Source organism: Muntiacus reevesi, chromosome X (assembly GCF_963930625.1).
Source record: "Muntiacus reevesi chromosome X, mMunRee1.1, whole genome shotgun sequence".
Classification (NCBI taxonomy): domain Eukaryota; kingdom Metazoa; phylum Chordata; class Mammalia; order Artiodactyla; family Cervidae; genus Muntiacus; species Muntiacus reevesi.
In genome coordinates, this window is record NC_089271.1 from 68014616 (window position 1) to 68034807 (window position 20192).

Consider the following 20192-nt stretch of genomic DNA (forward strand, 5'->3'; position numbering starts at 1 on the left):
TAAATCCAGCTTGTACATCTGGAATTTCTTGGTTCATGTACTGTTGAAGCCTAGCTTGTAGGTTTTTGAGCATTACCTTGCTAGCATGTGAAAAGAGTGCAATTGTGCAGTCATTTCAACACTCTTTGGCATTGCCTTTCTTTGGGATTGGAATGAAAACTGACCTTTTCCAGTCCTATGGCCACTGCTGAGTTTTTCAAATTTGCTGGTATATTGAGTGCAGCACTGTAACAGCATTATCTTTTAGGATTTGAAATAGCTCAACTGGAATTCCATCACCTCCACTAGCTTCGTTTGTTGTAGTGCTTCCTAAGGCCCACTTGACTTTGTACTCCAGAATGTCTCACGGCAGGTGAGTGATCACACCATTGTGGTTATCTGGGTCATTAAGATCTCTTTTGTATAGTTCTTTGGTGTAATCCTGTCACCTCTTCTTAGTATCTTCTACTCCTGTTAGGCCCATACCTTTTCTGTTCATTATTGTGCCCATCTTTGCAGGGATAAATTGGCAATATATAATTTCCCAGAAAGATAAATATTCTTACAGGACAGACTCTCAAGTGACCTGAGAATATACAGGGCTACACCTAATGGAATTTCTTGGGCTAATTCTTATTCATGACTTTGATAATACTGCTAGCTATGTTATTTAGACTTTGCCTATTTTACAAGATTATTGTTTCTTGCATTACCAAATGTGTGACTGAACCTCTGATGAAAATAATGATGAGTAGATGACTCGAAGCAGTTGATCACATATATAGACCTGCATGCGATCAATGATTGTAGTAGTGTAAATCTAGCTATGGGAAGATACAAGAGGGAAGTTTTTCTGGACCATAATAGATTGAGTTAGACAGCTGGTCCGGAGCTCTTTGATTACTTTGATAGACCTAGTCTAGTAACAGCACATTTACTGGCCTATCAGCAAAACCTTCACTACACCTAGGAATGAGACTGCCTAGTACAATAGGTGTGAAATGATCATGAAATGCCTCCCAAAATATCAAATTTATTACCATGAGGGGGCCCTGTCAACTTCAAATTGGTATTTGCTATGGGCACTTTCTCTACAAGGATTAAATCATGTGTTGTTTCAGCTGCTGACCTTCAACACACCCTAAAAGGAGTACATGATGGACCACAGAAATGAGCCACTCTGTGTTTTGGGAAAACTGGAAAGACAGGTCTTCAGATAGATATTTTCAGGAGCCAATTTTATGAGCCCATTTCTTTTATTTCCTCATATCTAGAAAAGCACTAAAATTCTGCATGATGATGACTGTTTCTCGTGACTAGTAGAAAACTTCACCAGACTAGGAGAAACCTTTTGGAAAAATATGTGCTTGATTGCATATATTCCCCCATTACCAAAATCACACACATACTGACCTCTCTGCTGCCTCTGGGGCAGTTTCTCAGAGCTATCTGAGGTACGATGCAATCCTCATTTTACCCCAAATAAAACTTAACTCATGACTCTCACATTGTGCATTTTTTTAAGTTGACACACACATACCAATCAACTTGGGAGTGAATAAACTCTACTATTACATCCATGAAATGAGAAGTACATCAAAGTGGTCTGAAATTTTCAGTTTTACCGCCACTTTAACAACACCATAATATACAAAAGAAGTGATAATTTTATGTATATGCTTTTAATAAAGGACTTAGGAAGATAAAGCTGGTCAGTATTTGTGGGTATTTCTATAGCAAGACACATAGTTTAAAGATTATATAAATTACTTAGAGCAGATTGGTGGAAGAAAGGATTTGTAGCAAATTGGCAACTTGAGCTTAACTGCTGAAGTTTCCAGTGCTTCTCTTTTTCTGGCTCGCCAATCCATTTCATATATCACCAATACCCAGGACCAGCTTTCCTGTTGTGTCCCTTTGTTGGTTTAGCCAACAGGATGACAGTCATTATTTCTTAAATGCATCTTATCTTACTGTTTTTTTTTTCCCTTTAACACCATACCCTACTAAGAATCTATTTCCTAATACATTACATTCATGTCTAACTCAATCTGCTGATGGCTCGTATATCAGGCTGTTACAAAGAATGCATTTAATAGTTTTGGACACTGTGTGGGACACAGCCCTAGCCCTTCTAGGGAAGTAAACAGTCATGGGTTGCATGCTATTAGGAGCCATCCGTTCATTATTATATTACATAATACCTGCATGCAAAAGACTACAATTTAATATGGTACATTACAGCTCTGGTTAAAAAAAATGCAGATGTACTATACCTCATAAACAATTTTCTACTGATTGGATGGAACTCATGAATTTTCTAAGAACATGAGACTTGTGGAAAGGGCTAACAATCTTGTCATGTGCCTTTGGTGATTTATAGAGGCAAAGAACAGGTCTTTGGTGCCAACTGAGTACCTTAATTACTCCAGGAGCAGAAGTTCTAGAATGTATGAATGGAATATTCTTCACTTGCTGTGACTATTGGACTTTTTTGTAAAGGAGGAGGACAGAGACTCATTCCTTTAAAGAATCTGCTTCTAATGACCAGGCAGCCTGCTTTGGGGGCACTGCGAGTGTGTAAATATGTATAGATATATATGTATATGATGATATGTGAAAGGGATAGGCTTTGCATGACTGTTATTAATTCTTATGAATTTGGGCCACATTAAATTCCAGATGCACATTTAAATAATGTATAGTCAATATTCTTATACTTACTTGGATTGTGCTTAAATCTTCATTAATCTCAATATCTACACTTTGTGTAATTTGGCATAAACATGAGGAAGCACATAGCACTTTCTTCTCTCTGGAAAAGACGGGCCTGAAAATTGGCTCTATGGGTGCAAGAGGGCAAAATGACCTGGGCTGATGCCACATAGTGTGAAATAAATGTGTCATATGGTGCCAGAAGGGGAAAGAGGCACAAAATACATTTATATCATATAGAAAATAAGAATTGTACAAACTGCATATTTTTAGATTTTGGGAAAAGACTCTTCAGAAATGTGATCCTGCCCTAGTTGCTCTCAATGTTCTAAGCTGCTCCATGTTTATTGCAGTACTGGGAAGCCAAGTCACTTTAACAGTGCACTGGACATGGCAACTGTGAGTTCTGTCCCAGACAGCTATGTGTTTTGGAGGGTGCTTCATTTCTTTTGCCCTTAATTTTTCAGGTTTGTACCATGGGGAAAATAATTTCTATTCTGCCTCTTTCCAAGGACATTGTTAGAATGAATAGAATAACATTAATAAAGTACTCTAAGCTCTGCAAGAACAAATCATCAATGAGAGTAAGGAAGAAAGAATCGAGCACACTGATTTGTTTAGAAATACTGTTCTGGTTAAACATTTAATTCTACCCCTGCAATGAAAGATATATAAGAGCACTGGGGAATTACATAGCACCTTTCACCTGTATGCCTAACAATGAGCATCTTTGTTTTGAAAATGGGGAAGATGGCTACTAAAGACTGGGGGATGAGATCCCACAGAGGTTATTGGAAATTGCCCCAAGGAAAAGCAAGCAAAGGAGCCAGATCAGGGTATGCTAATTATCAAACAAACCCCTCTGTTTTCTTTATAAATAATCAACCAACTGTGGGGGGATGTTTAGGTACAGAAATCAATACACAATGACCTATAATGAAGACAGTATCAGAGTCTATAAACTAATGGAACAAAGGTTCAGAGATAGGAATAGGGTTTCTTTATTTCCCTAAGTCCCCAGGTAAAACCCTGCTTTATTTGGCCTTTCGAAGACAGTGTAAGTTTGTAAGACATTAAACAATCATCTTTGCTTTACAGTTTTCCTGAGCTTTACCCTTCCAGTGCTTTCTCGTAGTTCCCTGACATTGTCTTTTATGACCTGATTTCTATGAGTGCTGATGCACTCTATTCATTAAATAAGTTATTGATTCCTTCCTGGCTTTGAATCAGTTAGCAGCTGTTCTGCCTAAACTCTTGGCAGAAGATGATGGACTGGATAGATTGCTTTGAGGCCTACTGGCTTTGAAGTAAGCAACAGTCCTACTTTTAGGAAAGGTGCATTTCTACATGAATATAAGGCAAGGCTTGTCAAACACAATATCATGTGGATGATCAATAAGTTTTCAAGATACACCCAAACAAGAGAGTGTTTTGAAGGGAAAGAGGAAGGGGGAAAATCTCATCTGAACATATATGATTTTATCATGAAACTCAGTGTGTAGAGTCTTCTAGGTTGGTTCTTGCCATTGGAGTTTGAAAAACAGTCCCTGGCACTAATAGATTTAGTCATGTATAGTATTCTCTCAGGTGAAATGATGGCCACAATCCATTTAATTAATGCTGAAAGTCTTTTGACCAGAATTACCTAGAGAATTCAAATGAACAGGTTTTTCATTACTTTAAGTAGCTGGACTGTGCACATCCACAGCTCCACTGGAGCCTGAACACTGAATTATTTGTGGCAGGCAACTCTTTTTTACTCAAAAAGGTTTCAGAGAATACTTTAGCAAACCTAGCCCCTCTAGGATTTCAACAACTTGTTATCAGTACGGTGCTTCTAACTTACTGATCTCTGTAAGAGTTGGAACTTCTATTGTTAGCAGCTGTGCACAATGGCACTGACGGAGAAATGAAAACCGTCAATACTCTTAGATATTATTATTATGATAGAGAAGCAGCGTTACTGTCCATACTTATTGATTCAGGAACTAGAACTAAAAGAAAGGATTATTATAAATAAACTGGGAAATGGTTGTAAACTATCTTAATGGCTGCACTACTATTGAAACTAAATTAAAAAAAAGAAGGAAAGAAAAAAGAGTAAGGATATATTACTATTGGATTTTTCTCGATTTGTGCACTAATTCCTGTTGTGAAAAAAAAATCTTCAGTGCTAATCCTTAAGCTAATTTCAAATATGAAATTTTGCCCTTGTTAACAGTATTGTAATTAAACCTGAAAATCATCCTTAAACCCCTTAACAAAACCAATGGTCCATAACTTGAGCTTATAGTTTTTCTTTCATCATAAGAGTAATTCGTGAAGGTTAAAATAAAGCTAGGTAGCAAAGAAAAGAATAAAAGTTATTGGAGAATTTTCCCACACTCTGGCATTAAAAGTCTTTAAAACTCTAATCATTATGTTAAATAACATGGAAATCTGATCTGATCTCTATTAGCTGTGGTGCTTTCAGGAACACCACACATCTATGACAGAGATCAGGTTTTACATTGTTCAATTCCCAATTCACAGACCTTGATCACAGTGTTGAATCACCCTCTTAAATTTTAGGTACTTGATATAGGAAAAGGTATTCACAGCTCAGCAAATATTTAGACTGCTATTTAGGAAAAAGATATGATTGAATGAAAAGCTTCAGATTATTTTAAACCTCAATTTTCACAACACAGCAGCAGAATTTTGTATAAATTGCTGCACATGTATGCTTATAAATGCATATGTGCACAAGCATCAAACTTGTCTGATTCCCCTCAATGAAACAAAGCCCTATAGATATGATTAACGGTCTTTCTAGGAGAGTTAAAGACTCCAAGGGAGTCTTTTGGGTTCCCCTTTACCTGACAAGAGGAATAAAAAGAGCCTCTGGAAAGATAAATACATACATTTAGGCTTTCACTGAGGGGAGGAGAGGAAATGCAGGAAGAAGTAGAGGAAAACTGTCTTGAATTAATTGCTACCAGATTGATGAGTTCAGCTAGTAAATTAAATAACTTATAAGTTCTGAAACATCTATCTGCACAGCAAGTATTTGATAGGATGCTTTCAAATTGAGAAGTTTCAATCTGCCGTGGTGACTTATTTTGAAGATCAGAATGGTTTCCAACACTGAACTCTGTAAACTTCATTGGAGATGGAGGGTCCTGGGAATGAAAAAAAAAAAGTTCACAAGTGAGCTGAACTAGTGTAAATATTCACATGGTAACATCCATTGACAATAATATGCAACTGTTAAAATTATGTTGTTGAAGAGTATGAGTCAGCATTGAAAAATGTTAAGTGAAAAAAGCAGGATGTAAAATTATATATACAATGCGATTTTAACCCAGAATTTTTATCTGGAACAAAAGACAGATGAAATACACTAAGCTGTTGAAAGTGGTGAATTCATGAGTAATTTATTTTCATTTTCTCTAATATTTTCCACATTTTCTCTAGTACATATACATAATTTGATAATGTAAAAACATTTATTTTTGAAATTCTCAAGAAATAACATAAGCTTTGAAATTGCACAATCTGATATTTGAATTCTAACTTTGCCATTTACTATCTCTATAATTCTGGACAAATTAATTTCTTCATCTGTAAAACAAGCATAACAAAATCTACCAAAACAATGTCTGGCATACTCAAGCAGCTATCATTAGTATAAGCCCTCTGGAAAACAATTTGGTCACATATATTAACAGTCTTTTAAAAAGTTCACACCAGTAGTTTTGCTTCTAGGATCCTATCATACCACCACAATATTGTAAAGTAATTAGCCTTCAATTAAAATAAAGAACTTAATTTAAAATATAAAAATGTATAACCAACATGCAAAAAGAAAATGATTGCAAATGAAGGAAAAGATTTATGTTCAAAGATATTATTGGCAACCTTACTCATAATAGTGAAAATTTGAATAAAATCTTAAGGTTGGACAGCAGAGAATTAGTTAAATAAACAAAAGTACCTTGATATAATGGAAAATTACTTGCAGCATTAGTGAAAAAAGGAGAATTCAAAACTGAACACAACATGGTCTCAATGTTTAAAAAATATATTCATAGAAAATATTGGATGGCATACAGCAAAATGTCAAAATAGTTATCTTTAGGTGGTGGGATTATACGTGATTTAAACTTTCTTCATAGTTTTTTCTCTTTTCTGTTATGTTTAATATACTTTCAAAACTATTTCACACACACACACACACACACACACACACACACACACACACACACACACACATATATATTTGCTGTACCATATGGCTTGCAGGATCTTAGTTTCCCTACTAGGGATTGAATCTGAGCCCACTGCAGTGAAAGCAACTATTCCTAACCACTGAAATGCCAGGGAATCCCTTAATATATTGTTTATATTATAAAAACAATTTATGTGCATCATAGAATAACTGGAAAATGTAGAAAGGTATTAAGAAAAAAAGACTGAGGGAGGAGCTAAGATGGCGGAGAAATAGGACGGGGAGACCATCTTTTCCCCCACAAATTCATCAAAAGAACATTTGAACGCTGAGCAAACACCACAAAACAACTTCTGACTGCTAGCAGAGGACATCAGGCGCCAAGAAAAGGAGCCCATTGTCTTCGAAAGGAGGTAGAACAAAATATAAAAGATAAAAAAAGAGACAAAAGAGTTACGGACGGAGACCCATCCCAGGAAGGGAGTCTTAATAGAGGAAGTTTCCAAATACCAGGAAACCCTCTCACCGGCAGGTCTGGGGGAAGTTTTCGAATCTCAGAGGGCAACCTAACCGGGAGGAAAAATAAATAAAACCCACAGATTACATGCCTAAAAGCAACTCCCAGCAGAAAAGTACCCCAGATGCTCACATCTGCCACCAGCAAGTGGGGGCTGAACGGAAAGGAGCGGGCGGCATTGCTTAGGGTAAGGACCAGGTCTGAATGCCCTGGGGGCAATCAGAGGGAGCTAATGTGAGACAGTAACTTAAACTGTGGGATAGCAAGAGAGAGAGAGAAAATTAACCGGCAAAAAGCCCTAACTGAAGATACTGCTGGCCCATTCGCAGAACAAAGGAAGGACTGAGCAATTCCAGAAAAGAGCTAGCTGGCTGCAGAACAGCCCATCCCCTGCTGGAGGCAGGAGGCAGGGGGGAGGGGAAAGGGGCAAACACGGCCCCAGAGATGGCATCCCCTACCAAACTGCAAACAGGCTTCTAGTTTCTAACCAAAGACTTCCTGAGATTCTGGATGGTTGACATTCGCCAGGAGGGTTGCAGCTAGAGACCAGCTCCCCAGAAGAGACACGGGGCGCACCCTACCAGCACGTGGAAACTGAGGCTGGGACCAGGAAGGGGATAAGGCGCACCGCTCCTGGGGAGAGTGTGCTCATCAAGCTCCTGGCTGCCTGAGTTGCTCCAGCCGGGGAAGGCACAAAACGCAGGCCCAACCGAGTCTGGGCCTTTGTGGAGTACCTGAAAACGTGAACCTGAGTGGCTTATGCCTGGGAAGTGCACACAACTCAGGGCCCACTCCCTGTAGAGCAGCCTGGAGCCTGAGTAGTGTACACTGGGAAAGCACACACGCTGAGAGCAGGGGCAAACCCAGTGCGGCCGGAACACTGTAAGTACTCCCCACACACGCCAGTGACATTTGTCTGCAGTTCCCCTCCCTCCCCACAGCACGACTGAACAAGTGAACCTAAACAAGAGACCACCTCCGCTCACTTGTGTCAGGGTGGAAATTAGACACTATAGAGACCTGCAAACAGAAGCCAAATAAACAAAGGGAACCGCTTTAGAAGTGACAGGTGCAACAGATTAAAATCCCTGTAGTTAACACTGACTACATTGGAAGGGGCCTATAGATATTGAGAAGTGTAAGCTGGAACAGGGAGCTATCTGAAACTGAACCGAACCCACACTGCCCACAACAGCTCCAGAGAAATTCCTAGATATATATTTTTACTATTTTTTTATTAAAATTTTTTTAAATTAAAAAATTTATTTTCTTTTATTTTTTTAAAGTCCTCTATTACTCCTTAATATTCATTTTCATAACCCACTATAACCTTTCAAAAAAAAGACCCTATTTTTAAAGTGAACTTCATATATATTTCTTAATTTTTTTGTGTTTTTGTTTTTGTTTTTAATATTGGATTTTTAGGAGTCTAATCTCTATTCTAGATTTTTATTCTTTGTTTTTCAGTATTTGATATCAATTTTGGGCATATAAGAATCCAATATTCAGTACCCATTTTTACTCAGGAGTGTGATGTTTACTCCCTCCCCCTTTTGACTCTCCTTTTTTCTCCCCCAAATCACCTATATTTCCTCCCTCCTCCTTCTCTTCTCAATCCAATTCTGTGAATCTCTGTGGATGTTCTGGGCTACGGAGAACACTTAGGAAACAGAGTACTGTGTAGATCTGTCTCTCTCCTCTTGAGTTCCCCCTTTTTCTCCTCCTGCTCATCTCTATCTCCTTCCTCACTCTCCTCTTCCTCATGTAACTCTGTGAACCTCTCTGGCTGTCCCTCACTGTGGAGAATCTTTTCACCATTAACCTAGAAGTTTTATTATCAGCACTGTAGAGTTGGAGAAGTCTCAAGGCTACCGGAAAATAAGACTGAAATCCAGAGGCAGGAGACTTAAGCCCAAAACTTGAGAACACTAGAGAACTCCTGACTACAGGGAACATTAAGTACTAAGAGATCATTCAAAAGCCTCCATACCTACACTGAAATCAACCACCACCCAAGAGCCAATAAGTTCCAGAGTAAGACATGCCACACAAATTCTCCAGCAATGCAGGAACATAGCCCTGAGCGTCAACATACAGGCTGCCCAAAGTCACACGAAACACATAGACACATCTCAAAACTCACTACTAGAAACTCCACTGAATGCCAGAGAGAAGAAATCCAGCTCGATGCACTGGAACATCGACACAAGCTTCCCTAACCAGGAAACCTTGACAAGTCATTCGTCCAACCACACCCACTGGGAGAAACCTCCACAATAAAAAGGAACCACAGACCACCAGAATACAGAAAGGCCACCTCAAACACAGCAATCTAAACAAGATGAAAAGGCAGAGAAATATCCAGCAGGTAAAGGAACACGAAAAATGCCCACCAAGCCAAACAAAAGAGGACGAGATAGGGAATCTACCTGGAAAAGAATTTAGAATAATGATAATAAAAATGATTCAAAATCTTGAAAACAAAATGGAATTACAGATAAATAGCCTGGATACTAGGATTGAGAAGATGCAAGAATTGTTTCACAAGGACCTAGAAGAAATAAAAAAGTCAATTAAAAATGAATAATGCAATAAATGAGATCAAAAACACTCTGGAGGGAACCAAGAGTATAATAACGGAGGCAGAAGATAGGATAAGTGAGGTAGAAGATAAAATGGTGGAAATAAATGAAGCAGAGAGGAAAAAAGAATCAAAAGAAATGAGGACAACCTCAGGGACCTCTGGGACAATGTGAAATGTCCAACATTCAAATCATAGGAGTCCCAGAAGAAGAAGACAAAAAGAAAGGCCATGAGATAATACTCAAGGAGATAATAGCTAAAAACTTCCCTAAAATGGGGAAGGAAATAGTCACACAGGTCCAAGAAACAGAGTGTCAAACAGGATAAACCCAAGGCCAAACACCCCAAGACACATATTAATCAAATTAACAAAGATCAAACACAAAGAACAAATATTAAAAGCAGCAAGGGAGAAACAACAAATAACATACAAAGGGATTCCCATAAGGATAGCAGCTGATCTATCAATAGAAACTCTTCAGGTCAGAAGGGAATGGCAGAACATAGTTAAAGTAATGAAAGAGAATAACCTACAACCCAGATTACTGTACCCAGCAAGGATCTCATTCAGATATGAAGGAGAATTTAAAAGCTTTACAGACAAGCAAAAGCTGAGAGAATTCAGCACCACCAAACCAGCTCTTCAACAAATGCTAAAGGATCTTATCTAGACAGGAAACACAGAAAGGTTGTACAAACACAAATCCAAAACAATAAAGTAAATGGCAACGGGACCAAACCTATCAATAATACCTTAAATGTAAATGGATTGAATGCCCCAACCAAAAGACAAAGACTGGCTGAATGGATACAAAAACAAGACCCCTATATATGCCGTCTACAAGAGACCCACCTCAAAGCAAGGGACACATACAGACTGAAAGTGAAAGGTTGGAAAAAATATTTCACACAAACAGAGACTGAAAGAAAGCAGGAGTCGCAATGCTCATATCAGATAAAATAGACTTTAAAATATAGGGTGTGAAAAGAGAAAAACAAGGACACCATATAATGATCAAAGGATTAATCCAATAAGAAGATAAAACAATTATAAATATATATGCACCCAACATAGGAGCACTGCAATATGCAAGGCAAATGGTAACGAGTATGAAAGGGGAAATTAACAATAACACAATAATAGTGGGAGACTTTAATACCCCTCTCACACCTATGGATAGATCATGTAAACAGAAAATTAACAAGGGAACACAAACTTTAAATGACACAGTGGACCTGCTAGACCTAATTGATATCTATAGGACATTTCACCCCCAAACAATCAATTTCACCTTTTTCTCAGGTGCACACGGAAACTTCTCCAGAACAGATCACATCCTGGGCCATAAATCTAGCCCTGGTAAATTCAAAAAAATTGAAGTCATTGCAGTCATCTTTTCTGACCACAATGCAGTAAGATTATATCTCAATTACAGGAAAAAAAAAACTTAAAAATTCAAACATATGGAGGCTAAATAACATTCTTCTGAATAACCAACAAATCATAGAAGAAATAAAAAAAAAAAGAAATCAAAATATGCATAGAAACAAATGAAAATAAAAACACAACAAGCCAAAACCTATGCGACACTATAAAAGCAGTGCTAAGGGGAAGATTCATAGCAGTACAGGCTTACCTCAAGAAACAAGAACAAAGTCAAATAAATAACCTAACTCTACACCTAAAGCAACTAGAGAAGGAAGAAATGAAAAACCTCAAGGTTAGTAGAAGGAAAGAAATCCTAACAATTAGGGCAGAAATAAATGCAAATAAACAAAAGAGACCATAGCAAAAATCAACAAAGCTAAAAGCTGGTTTTTTGAGAAGGTAAAAAAAATTGACAAACCATTAGCAAGACTCATTAGGAAACAAAGGGAGAAGAACCAAATCAACAAAATTAGAAATGAAAATGGAGAGATTACAACAAACAACACTGAAATACAAAGGATCATAAGAGACAAACACCAGCAGCTCTATGCCAATAAAATGGACAACTTGGAAGAAATGGACAAATTCTTAGAAAAGTATAACTTTCCAAAACTGAACCAGGAAGAAATAGAAAATCTTAACAGAACCATCACAAGCACGGAAATCGAAACTGTAATCAGAAATCTTCCAGCAAACAAAAGCCCAGGACCAGATGGCTTCACAGCTGAATTCTACCAAAAATTTAGAGAAGAGCTAACACCTATCTTACTCAAACTCCTCCAGAAAATTGCAGAAGAAGGCAAACTTCCAAACTCATTCTATGAGGCCACCATCACCCTAATTCCAAAACCAGAAAGAGATGCCACAAAAAAAGAAAACTACAGGCCAATATCACTGAGGAACATAGATGCAAAAATCCTTAACAAAATTCTAGCAAACAGAATCCAACAATATATTAAAAAGATCATACATAATGACCAAGTGGGCTTTATCCCAGGAATGCAAGGATTTTTTTTTTTTTTTTCAGATAGAATGACCTTTTAATTTTTTTTTTTCCAGTGGGTTTTGTCATACATTGATGTGAATCAGCCATAGAGTTACACGAATTCCCCATCCCGGTCTCCCATCCCACCTCCCTCTCCACCCGATTCCTCTGGATCTTTAATATCCACAAATCAATCAATGTAATACACCACATTAACAAAATGAAAGATAAAAACCATATGATTATCTCAAAAGATGCAGAAAAAGCCTTTGACAAAATTCAACATCCATTTATGAAAAAAACTCTCCAGCAAGCAGGAACAGAAGGAACATAACTCAACATAATAAAAGCTATATATGACAAACCCACAGCAAGCATTACCCTCAATGGTGAAAAATTGAAAGCATTTCCCCTAAAATCAGGAACAAGACAAGGGTGTCCACTCTCACCACTATTCAACATAGTTTTGGAAGTTTTGGTCACAGCAATCAGAGCAGAAAAAGAAATAAAAGGAATCCAGATAGGAAAAGAAGAAGTGAAACTCTCACTGTTTTGCAGATGACATGATCTTCTACATAGAAAACCCTAAAGACTCTACCAGAAAATTACTAGAGTTAATCAGTGAATATAGTAAAGTTACAATATATGAAATCAACACACATAAATCCCTTGCATTCCTATACACTAACAATGAGAAAACAGAAAGAGAAATTAAGGAAACAATTCCATTCACCATTGCAATGAAAAGAATAAAATACTTAGATGTATATCTACTTAAAGAAACAAAAGATCTATATATAGAAAACTATAAAGCACTGATGAAAGAAATCAAGGATGACACAAATAGATGGAGAAATATACCGTGTTCATGGATTGGAAGAATCAACATTGTGAAAATGTGTATACTACCCAAAGGAATCTATAGATTCATTGCAATCCCTATCAAGCTACCAACGGTATTCTTCACAGAACTAGAACAAATAATTTCACAATTTGTATGGATATACAAAAAGCCTCACATAGCCAAAACAATCTTGAGAAAGAAGAAGGGAACTGGAGGAATCAACCTGCCTGACTTCAGGCTCTACTAAAAACCACAGTCATCAAAACAGGATAGTACTGGCACAAAGAGAAATATAGATCATTGGAACAAAATAGAAAGCCCAGAGATAAATCCATGCACCTATGGACACCTTATCTTTGACAAAGGAGGCAAGAATATACAATGGAAAAAAGAAAACCTCTTTAACAAGTGGTGCTGGGAAAAGTGGTCAACCACTTGTAAAAGAATGAAATGGGAACACTTTCTAACACCATACACAAAAATAAACTCAAAGTGAATTAAAGATCAAAATGTAAGACCAGAAACTATAAAACTCCTAGAGGAGAACATAGGCAAAACACTCTCCGACATAAATCACAGCAAGATCCTCTATGACCCACCTCCCAGAATAATGGAAATAAAGTCAAAAATAAACAAATGGGACCTAATGAAACTTAAAAGCTTTTGCACAACAAGGGAAACTATAAGCAAGGTGAAAAGACAGCCTTCAGAATGGGAGAGAATAAGAGCAAATGAAGAAACAGACAAAGGATTAATCTCAAAAAATATACAAGAAACTCCTGCAGCTCAATTCCAGAAAATTAAATGACCCAATCAAAAAATGGGCCAAAGAACTAAACAGATATTTCTCCAAAGTGAACATACAGATGGCTAACAAACACATGAAAAGATGCTCAACATCACTCATTGTCAGAGAAATTCAAATCAAAACCATAATGAGGTACCATATCATGACCGTCAGAATGGCTGCTATCAAAAAGTCTACAGACAATAAATGCTGGAGAGGGTATGGAGCAAAGGGAATCCTCTTACACTGTTGGTCGGAATGCAAACTAGTATAGCCACTATGGAGAACAGTGTTGAGATTCCTTAAACGACTGGAAATAGAACTGCCATATGACCCAGCAATCCCTTTGCTGGGCATACATACCAAGGAAATCAGAATTGAAAGAGACACGTGTACCCCAATGTTCATCACAGCACTGTTTATAATAGCCAGGACATGGAAGCAACCTAGATGTCCATCAGCAGACAAATGTATAATAAAGCTGTGGCACATATACACAATGGAATATTACTCAGCCATTAAAAAGAATGCATTTGAATCAGTTCTAATGAGATGGATGAAACTGGAGCTCATTATACAGAGTGAAGTAAGTCAGAAAGATAAACACCAATACAGTATACTAACGCATATATATGGAATTTAGAAACATCTTAATGATAAACCTATATGCAAAACAGAAAAAGAGACACAGATGTATAGAACAGACTTTTGGACTCTGTGGGAGAAGGTGAGGGTGGGATGGTCAGAGAAGAGCCCCGAAACATGTATATTATCAAGTGTGATATAGTTCGCCAGTCCAGGTTGGATGCAAGAGACAAATTCTCGGAGCTGGTGCACTGGGATGACCCAGAGGAATGGGATGGGGAGGGAGGTGGGAAGGCGGTTCAGGATGGGGAACACATGTAAATCCATGGCTGATTCGTGTCACTGTATGGCAAAAACCACTACAATATTGTAAAGTAATTAGCCTCCAACTAAGAAAAATAAATGGAAAAAATAAAAGAAAAAGAAAAGAAAAAATGACCTATAAATTTCAGAAACTGTTTTCTACACCCCCTCGTCCTCCTTCACTCATTTGACACATATTTATTGAATACTTACCATGTGCCAGGCATTGTGCACTAAAATGTGAACAAGACATAGTGACTGCCCTCAAGGAACTTATAATTTATTTTGAGAGACAAAAAAGTAAGTAGGCTATTATAGAATGGGATAAAAGGGCTCTCATAAAGTCATCATCTCTCTCTCTCTTTAGTTACTCAGTCATGTTCAACTCTTTTTGACCCCATGACCTGTAGCCTTACAGGCTTCTCTGTCCATGGAATTCTCCTAAAAGGGACATTCGTCAGTGATAAACCCATATATATGATGTGGAAGCTGAAATCTAGAGAATAAGTACTGTATATCCAGCTGAAGTAGACTGGAATGGAGGAGGTGGAGGTTGCTATAGAAGTATCCCAATCATGAGAAACAGCAGAGACATGTTTGAGGGGCTGAAGGAAGTTGAGATGTGGTTCAAGTGCAGAGTTGGGGATAAAACTAGCGGAGAGGAAGCTTCAGAGTTGAGAATCTGGAGAGATGAGCAGGGGCCGGGTCATAAAAGGGCTTTAAATCATGTTAAGGATTTCAGACTCTGCTGAAGCCAATGAAACAGCCATTATACAGACTTAAGCTTTTCATCATTCTAGTTGCAATGTGGAGAATGGACTGGAAGGGGCAAAACTGGAAGTAGGAAAATCAGTTAAAAAGCTATTGCAGTAATACAGGTGACAAACACATGGTCTGGAGTCATGGTAATCTAACTAGAAAAAGTATATAGCTTCCAGAGCTTTACTTTAAGAAGTAAACTTAATGTACTTAAGTGGATAATTAGATGTGAATGACAGATGAAAGAGAAGGAACAAAACAGGAAATGAGTTTTGAGGTGGGTGAAGTTGAAAGGCACTTTCTTATTCAGGTCTGGAATTCAGGAAAGAGCTCTAGGCTGGAGATACATATTCAGTAGTTATCACCATATATATGCCCTTTAGCCAAGAAATGGACAGATTCCCTAAGGAATGAGTAGATTTATGTAATGCACGGGAGATAACCTAGCAAAGTTTGGGAAGACATCATCTTAAGAAGATGTCTGATGATAAGAATGGGGGGAAGGGTATAGAAAGATGTGGAGGAGCATGAAAGAAGGAATGTTTTTAACTTTTAAATTTAAAGAGTCAAATTAACTTTTGTGGGTTTACAGTTCTGTGAACTTTTATACATGTGTAGAATCTTGTAACCACAATCTCAGATAGAATGCAGAACTTCCTCTGATCCTTAAACCTGGGAACCACTAATCTCTTTTCTATGTATTTTTTGCCTTTTCCAAAATTTCATACAAATGGACTCATACAGCACATAGACTTCAGAAATACTTTTGTTTTTAAAATTGAAGCATAGTTGACTTCTTAGTTTCAGGTATACAACATAGCAATTTGAAATTTTTATAGGTTATACATGATACAAAGGATACTACAATATTATTGACTACATTCCCTGTGCTATGAACTGGGTTTTTCCCCTTAGAATAATGCATTTTTAGGTTCATAAATGGTGGCTCAGAGGTAAAGAATCCTCCTACTAAGCAGGAGACATGAGTTTGATAGGTAAAGAATCCGCCAGCCAAGCAGGAGACACAGGTTTGGTCCTTAGGTCAGGAAGATCTCCTGGAGAAGGAAATGGCAACCCACTCCAGTATTCTTGCTTGGAAAATCCCATGAACAGAGGGGCCTGGCTGGCAATAATCCCTTGGGTCACAAAGAGTTGGACACGACTTAGCAGTAAACAGTAATAGCATTATTTCTGTTGTTGTTCAGTTGCTAAGTCCTGTCCGGCCCTCTGCAACTCCATGGACTGCAGCATACCAGGCTTGCCTTTCCTTCGTTATCTCCTGGAGTTTGCCCATATTCATGTCCATTGATTTGGTGATGCTATCTAACTTATCTCATCCTCTGCCACCTCCTTCTCCACCCTCCTTCAATCTTCCCCAGCATCAGGGTCTTTCCAATGAGTTGACTCTTCACATAAGGTGGCCAAAGTACTGGAGTTTCATTCTTCAGTGCTCAGCCTTCTTTATGGTTCAACTCTCTCATCTGTACGTAACTACTGGGAAAACCATAGCTTTGGCTATTAGGACCTTTGTTGGCAAATTGATGTCTCTGCTTTTTAATATGCTGTCTAGGTTTGTCATAGCTCTTCTTCCAAGGAGCAAGCATCTTTTTATTTAATAGCTGCAGTCACCATCCGTAGTGATCCTGGAGCCCAAGAAAATAAAATCTGTCACTGTTTCCACTTTCCCCCCATCTATTTACCATTAAATGATGGGACCAAATGCCATGATCTTAGTTTTTTGAATGTTGAGCTTTAAGCCAGTCTTTTCACTCTCCTCTTTTATCCTCATCAAGGGGCTCTTTAGTGCCTCTTTACTTTCTGCCATTAGAGTGGTGTCATCTGCGTATCTGAGGTTGCTGATATTTCTCCCAGCAATCTTTTTTGTTGTTGTTGTTCTTCCTCTTTTTATTTTTTTTTCCATTTATTTTTATTAGTTGGAGGCTAATTACTTTACAATATTGTAGTGGTTTTTGCCATACATTGACATGAATAAGCCATGGATTTACATGTGTTCCCCATCCTGAACCGCCTTCCCACCTCCCTCCCCATCCCATTCCTCTGGGTCATCCCAGTGCACCAGCTCCGAGAATTTGTCTCTTGCATCCGATCTGGACTGGCAATCTGTATCACACTTGATAATATACATGTTTCGATGCTCTTCTCTGACCATCCCACCCTCGCCTTCTCCCAAAGAGTCCAAAAGTCTGTTCTTTACATCTGTGTCTCTTTTGCAGTCTCATATATAGGGTCATCGTTACCATCTTTCTAAATTCCATATATATGCATTAGTATACTGTATTGGTGTTTATCTTTCTGGCTTACTTCACGCTGTATAATAGGTTCCAGATTCATCCACCTCATTAGAACTGATTCAAATGCATTCGTTTTAACGGCTGAGTAATATTCCATTGTGTATATGTACCACTGCTTTTTTATCCATTCATCTGCTGATGGACATCTAGGTTGCTTCCATGTCCTGGCTACTGTAAACAGTGTTGCAATGAACACTGGGGTACACGTGTCTCTTTCAATTCTGATTTCCTTGGTATGTATGCCCAGCAAAGGGATTGCTGGGTCATATGGCAGTTCTATTTCCAGTCGTTTAAGGAATCTCAACACTGTTCTCCATAGTGGCTATACTAGTTTGCATTCCGACCAACAGTGTAAGAGGATTCCCTTTGCTCCATACCCTCTCCAGCATTTATTGTCTGTAGACTTTTTGATAGCAGCCATTCTGACGGTCATGATATGGTACCTCATTATGGTTTTGATTTGAATTTCTCTGACAATGAGTGATGTTGAGCATCTTTTCATGTGTTTGTTAGCCATCTGTATGTTCACTTTGGAGAAATATCTGTTTAGTTCTTTGGCCCATTTTTTGATTGGGTCATTTAATTTTCTGGAATTGAGCTGCAGGAGTTTCTTGTATATTTTTTGAGATTAATCCTTTGTCTGTTTCTTCATTTGCTCTTATTCTCTCCCATTCTGAAGGCTGTCTTTTCACCTTGCTTATAGTTTCCCTTGTTGTGCAAAAGCTTTTAAGTTTCATTAGGTCCCATTTGTTTATTTTTGACTTTATTTCCATTATTCTGGGAGGTGGGTCATAGAGGATCTTGCTGTGATTTATGTCGGAGAGTGTTTTGCCTATGTTCTCCTCTAGGAGTTTTATAGTTTCTGGTCTTACATTTAGATCTTTAATCCGTTTTGAGTTTATTTTTGTGTATGGTGTTAGAAAGTGTTCCCGTTTCATTCTTTTACAAGTGGTTGACCACTTTTCCCAGCACCACTTGTTAAAGAGGTTTTCTTTTTTCCATTGTATATTCTTGCCTCCTTTGTCAAAGTTAGGGTGTCCATAGGTGCGTGGATTTACCTCTGAGCTTTCTATTTTGTTCCATTGATCTGTGTTTCTGTCTTTGTGCCAGTACCATACTGTCTTGATGACTGTAGTTTTGTATTAGAGCCTGAAGTCAGGCAGGTTGATTCCTCCAGTTCCCTTCTTCTTTCTCAAGATTGTTTTGGCTATGTGAGGCTTTTTGTATTTCCATACAAGTTGGGAATTTATTTGTTCTAGTTCTGTGAAGAATACCGTTGGTAGCTTGATAGGGATTGCAATGAATCTATAGATTCCTTTGGATAGTATACTCATTTTTACAATATTGATTCTTCCGATCCATGGGCATGGTATATTTCTCCATTTATTTTTGTCATCCTTGATTTCTTTCATCAGTGCTTTATAGTTTTCTATATATAGGTCTTTTGTTTCTTTAGGTAGATTTATTTCTAGTTTTATATTCTTTTCTTTGCAATGGTGAATGGAACTGTTTCCTTAATTTCTCTTTCTGTTTTCTCATTGTTAGTGTATAGGAATGCAAGGGATTTCTGTGTGTTGATTTTATATCCTGCAACTTTACTATATTCACTGATTAGCTCTAGTAATTTTCTGGTGGTGTCTTTAGGGTTTTCTATGTAGAGGATCATGTCATCTGCAAGCAGTGAGAGTTTTACCTCTTCTTTTCCTATCTGGATTCCTTTTATTTCTTTTTCTGCTCTGATTGCTGTGGCTAAATCTTCCAAAACTATGTTAAATAGTAGTGGTGAGAATGGGCACCCTTGTCTTGTTCCTGATTTTAGGGGAAATGCTTTCAATTTTTCACCACTCAGGATGATGTCTCCTGTGGGTTTATCATACATGTCTTTTATTATGTTGAGGCATGTTCCCTTTATTCCTGCTTTCTGGGGATTTTTATCATAAATGGATGTTGAATTTTGTCAAAGGCATTCTCTGCATCTATTGAGATAATCTGGAGAAGGAAATGGCAACCAACTCCAGTATTCTTGCCTGGAGAGTCCCGTGGACAGAGGAGCCTGGTGGGCTGCTGTCCATAGTGTGGCACAGAGTTGGACACGACTGAACCAACTCAGCATGCATTCATGCATTGGAGAAGGAACTGGCAACCCACTCCAGTGCTCTTGCCTGGAGAATTCCAGGGGCAGAG

At 38.0% G+C, this 20192-nt stretch overlaps 1 protein-coding gene across 2 annotated transcripts in view; it reads right to left on the reverse strand.

Annotated features, from left to right (window-relative positions):
* Positions 1-1230: 1230 nt before the first annotated feature.
* The window catches only part of ZDHHC15 (zinc finger DHHC-type palmitoyltransferase 15), a 109155-nt gene continuing 90193 nt past the window's right edge, over positions 1231-20192 (reverse strand). For both annotated transcript variants that reach the window (XM_065916300.1, XM_065916301.1), the window contains one exon: positions 1231-5855. In XM_065916300.1, the coding sequence (XP_065772372.1) occupies positions 5803-5855 (53 nt within the window). In that variant the 3' untranslated portion in view covers positions 1231-5802. The remainder of the gene's footprint in view (positions 5856-20192) is intronic.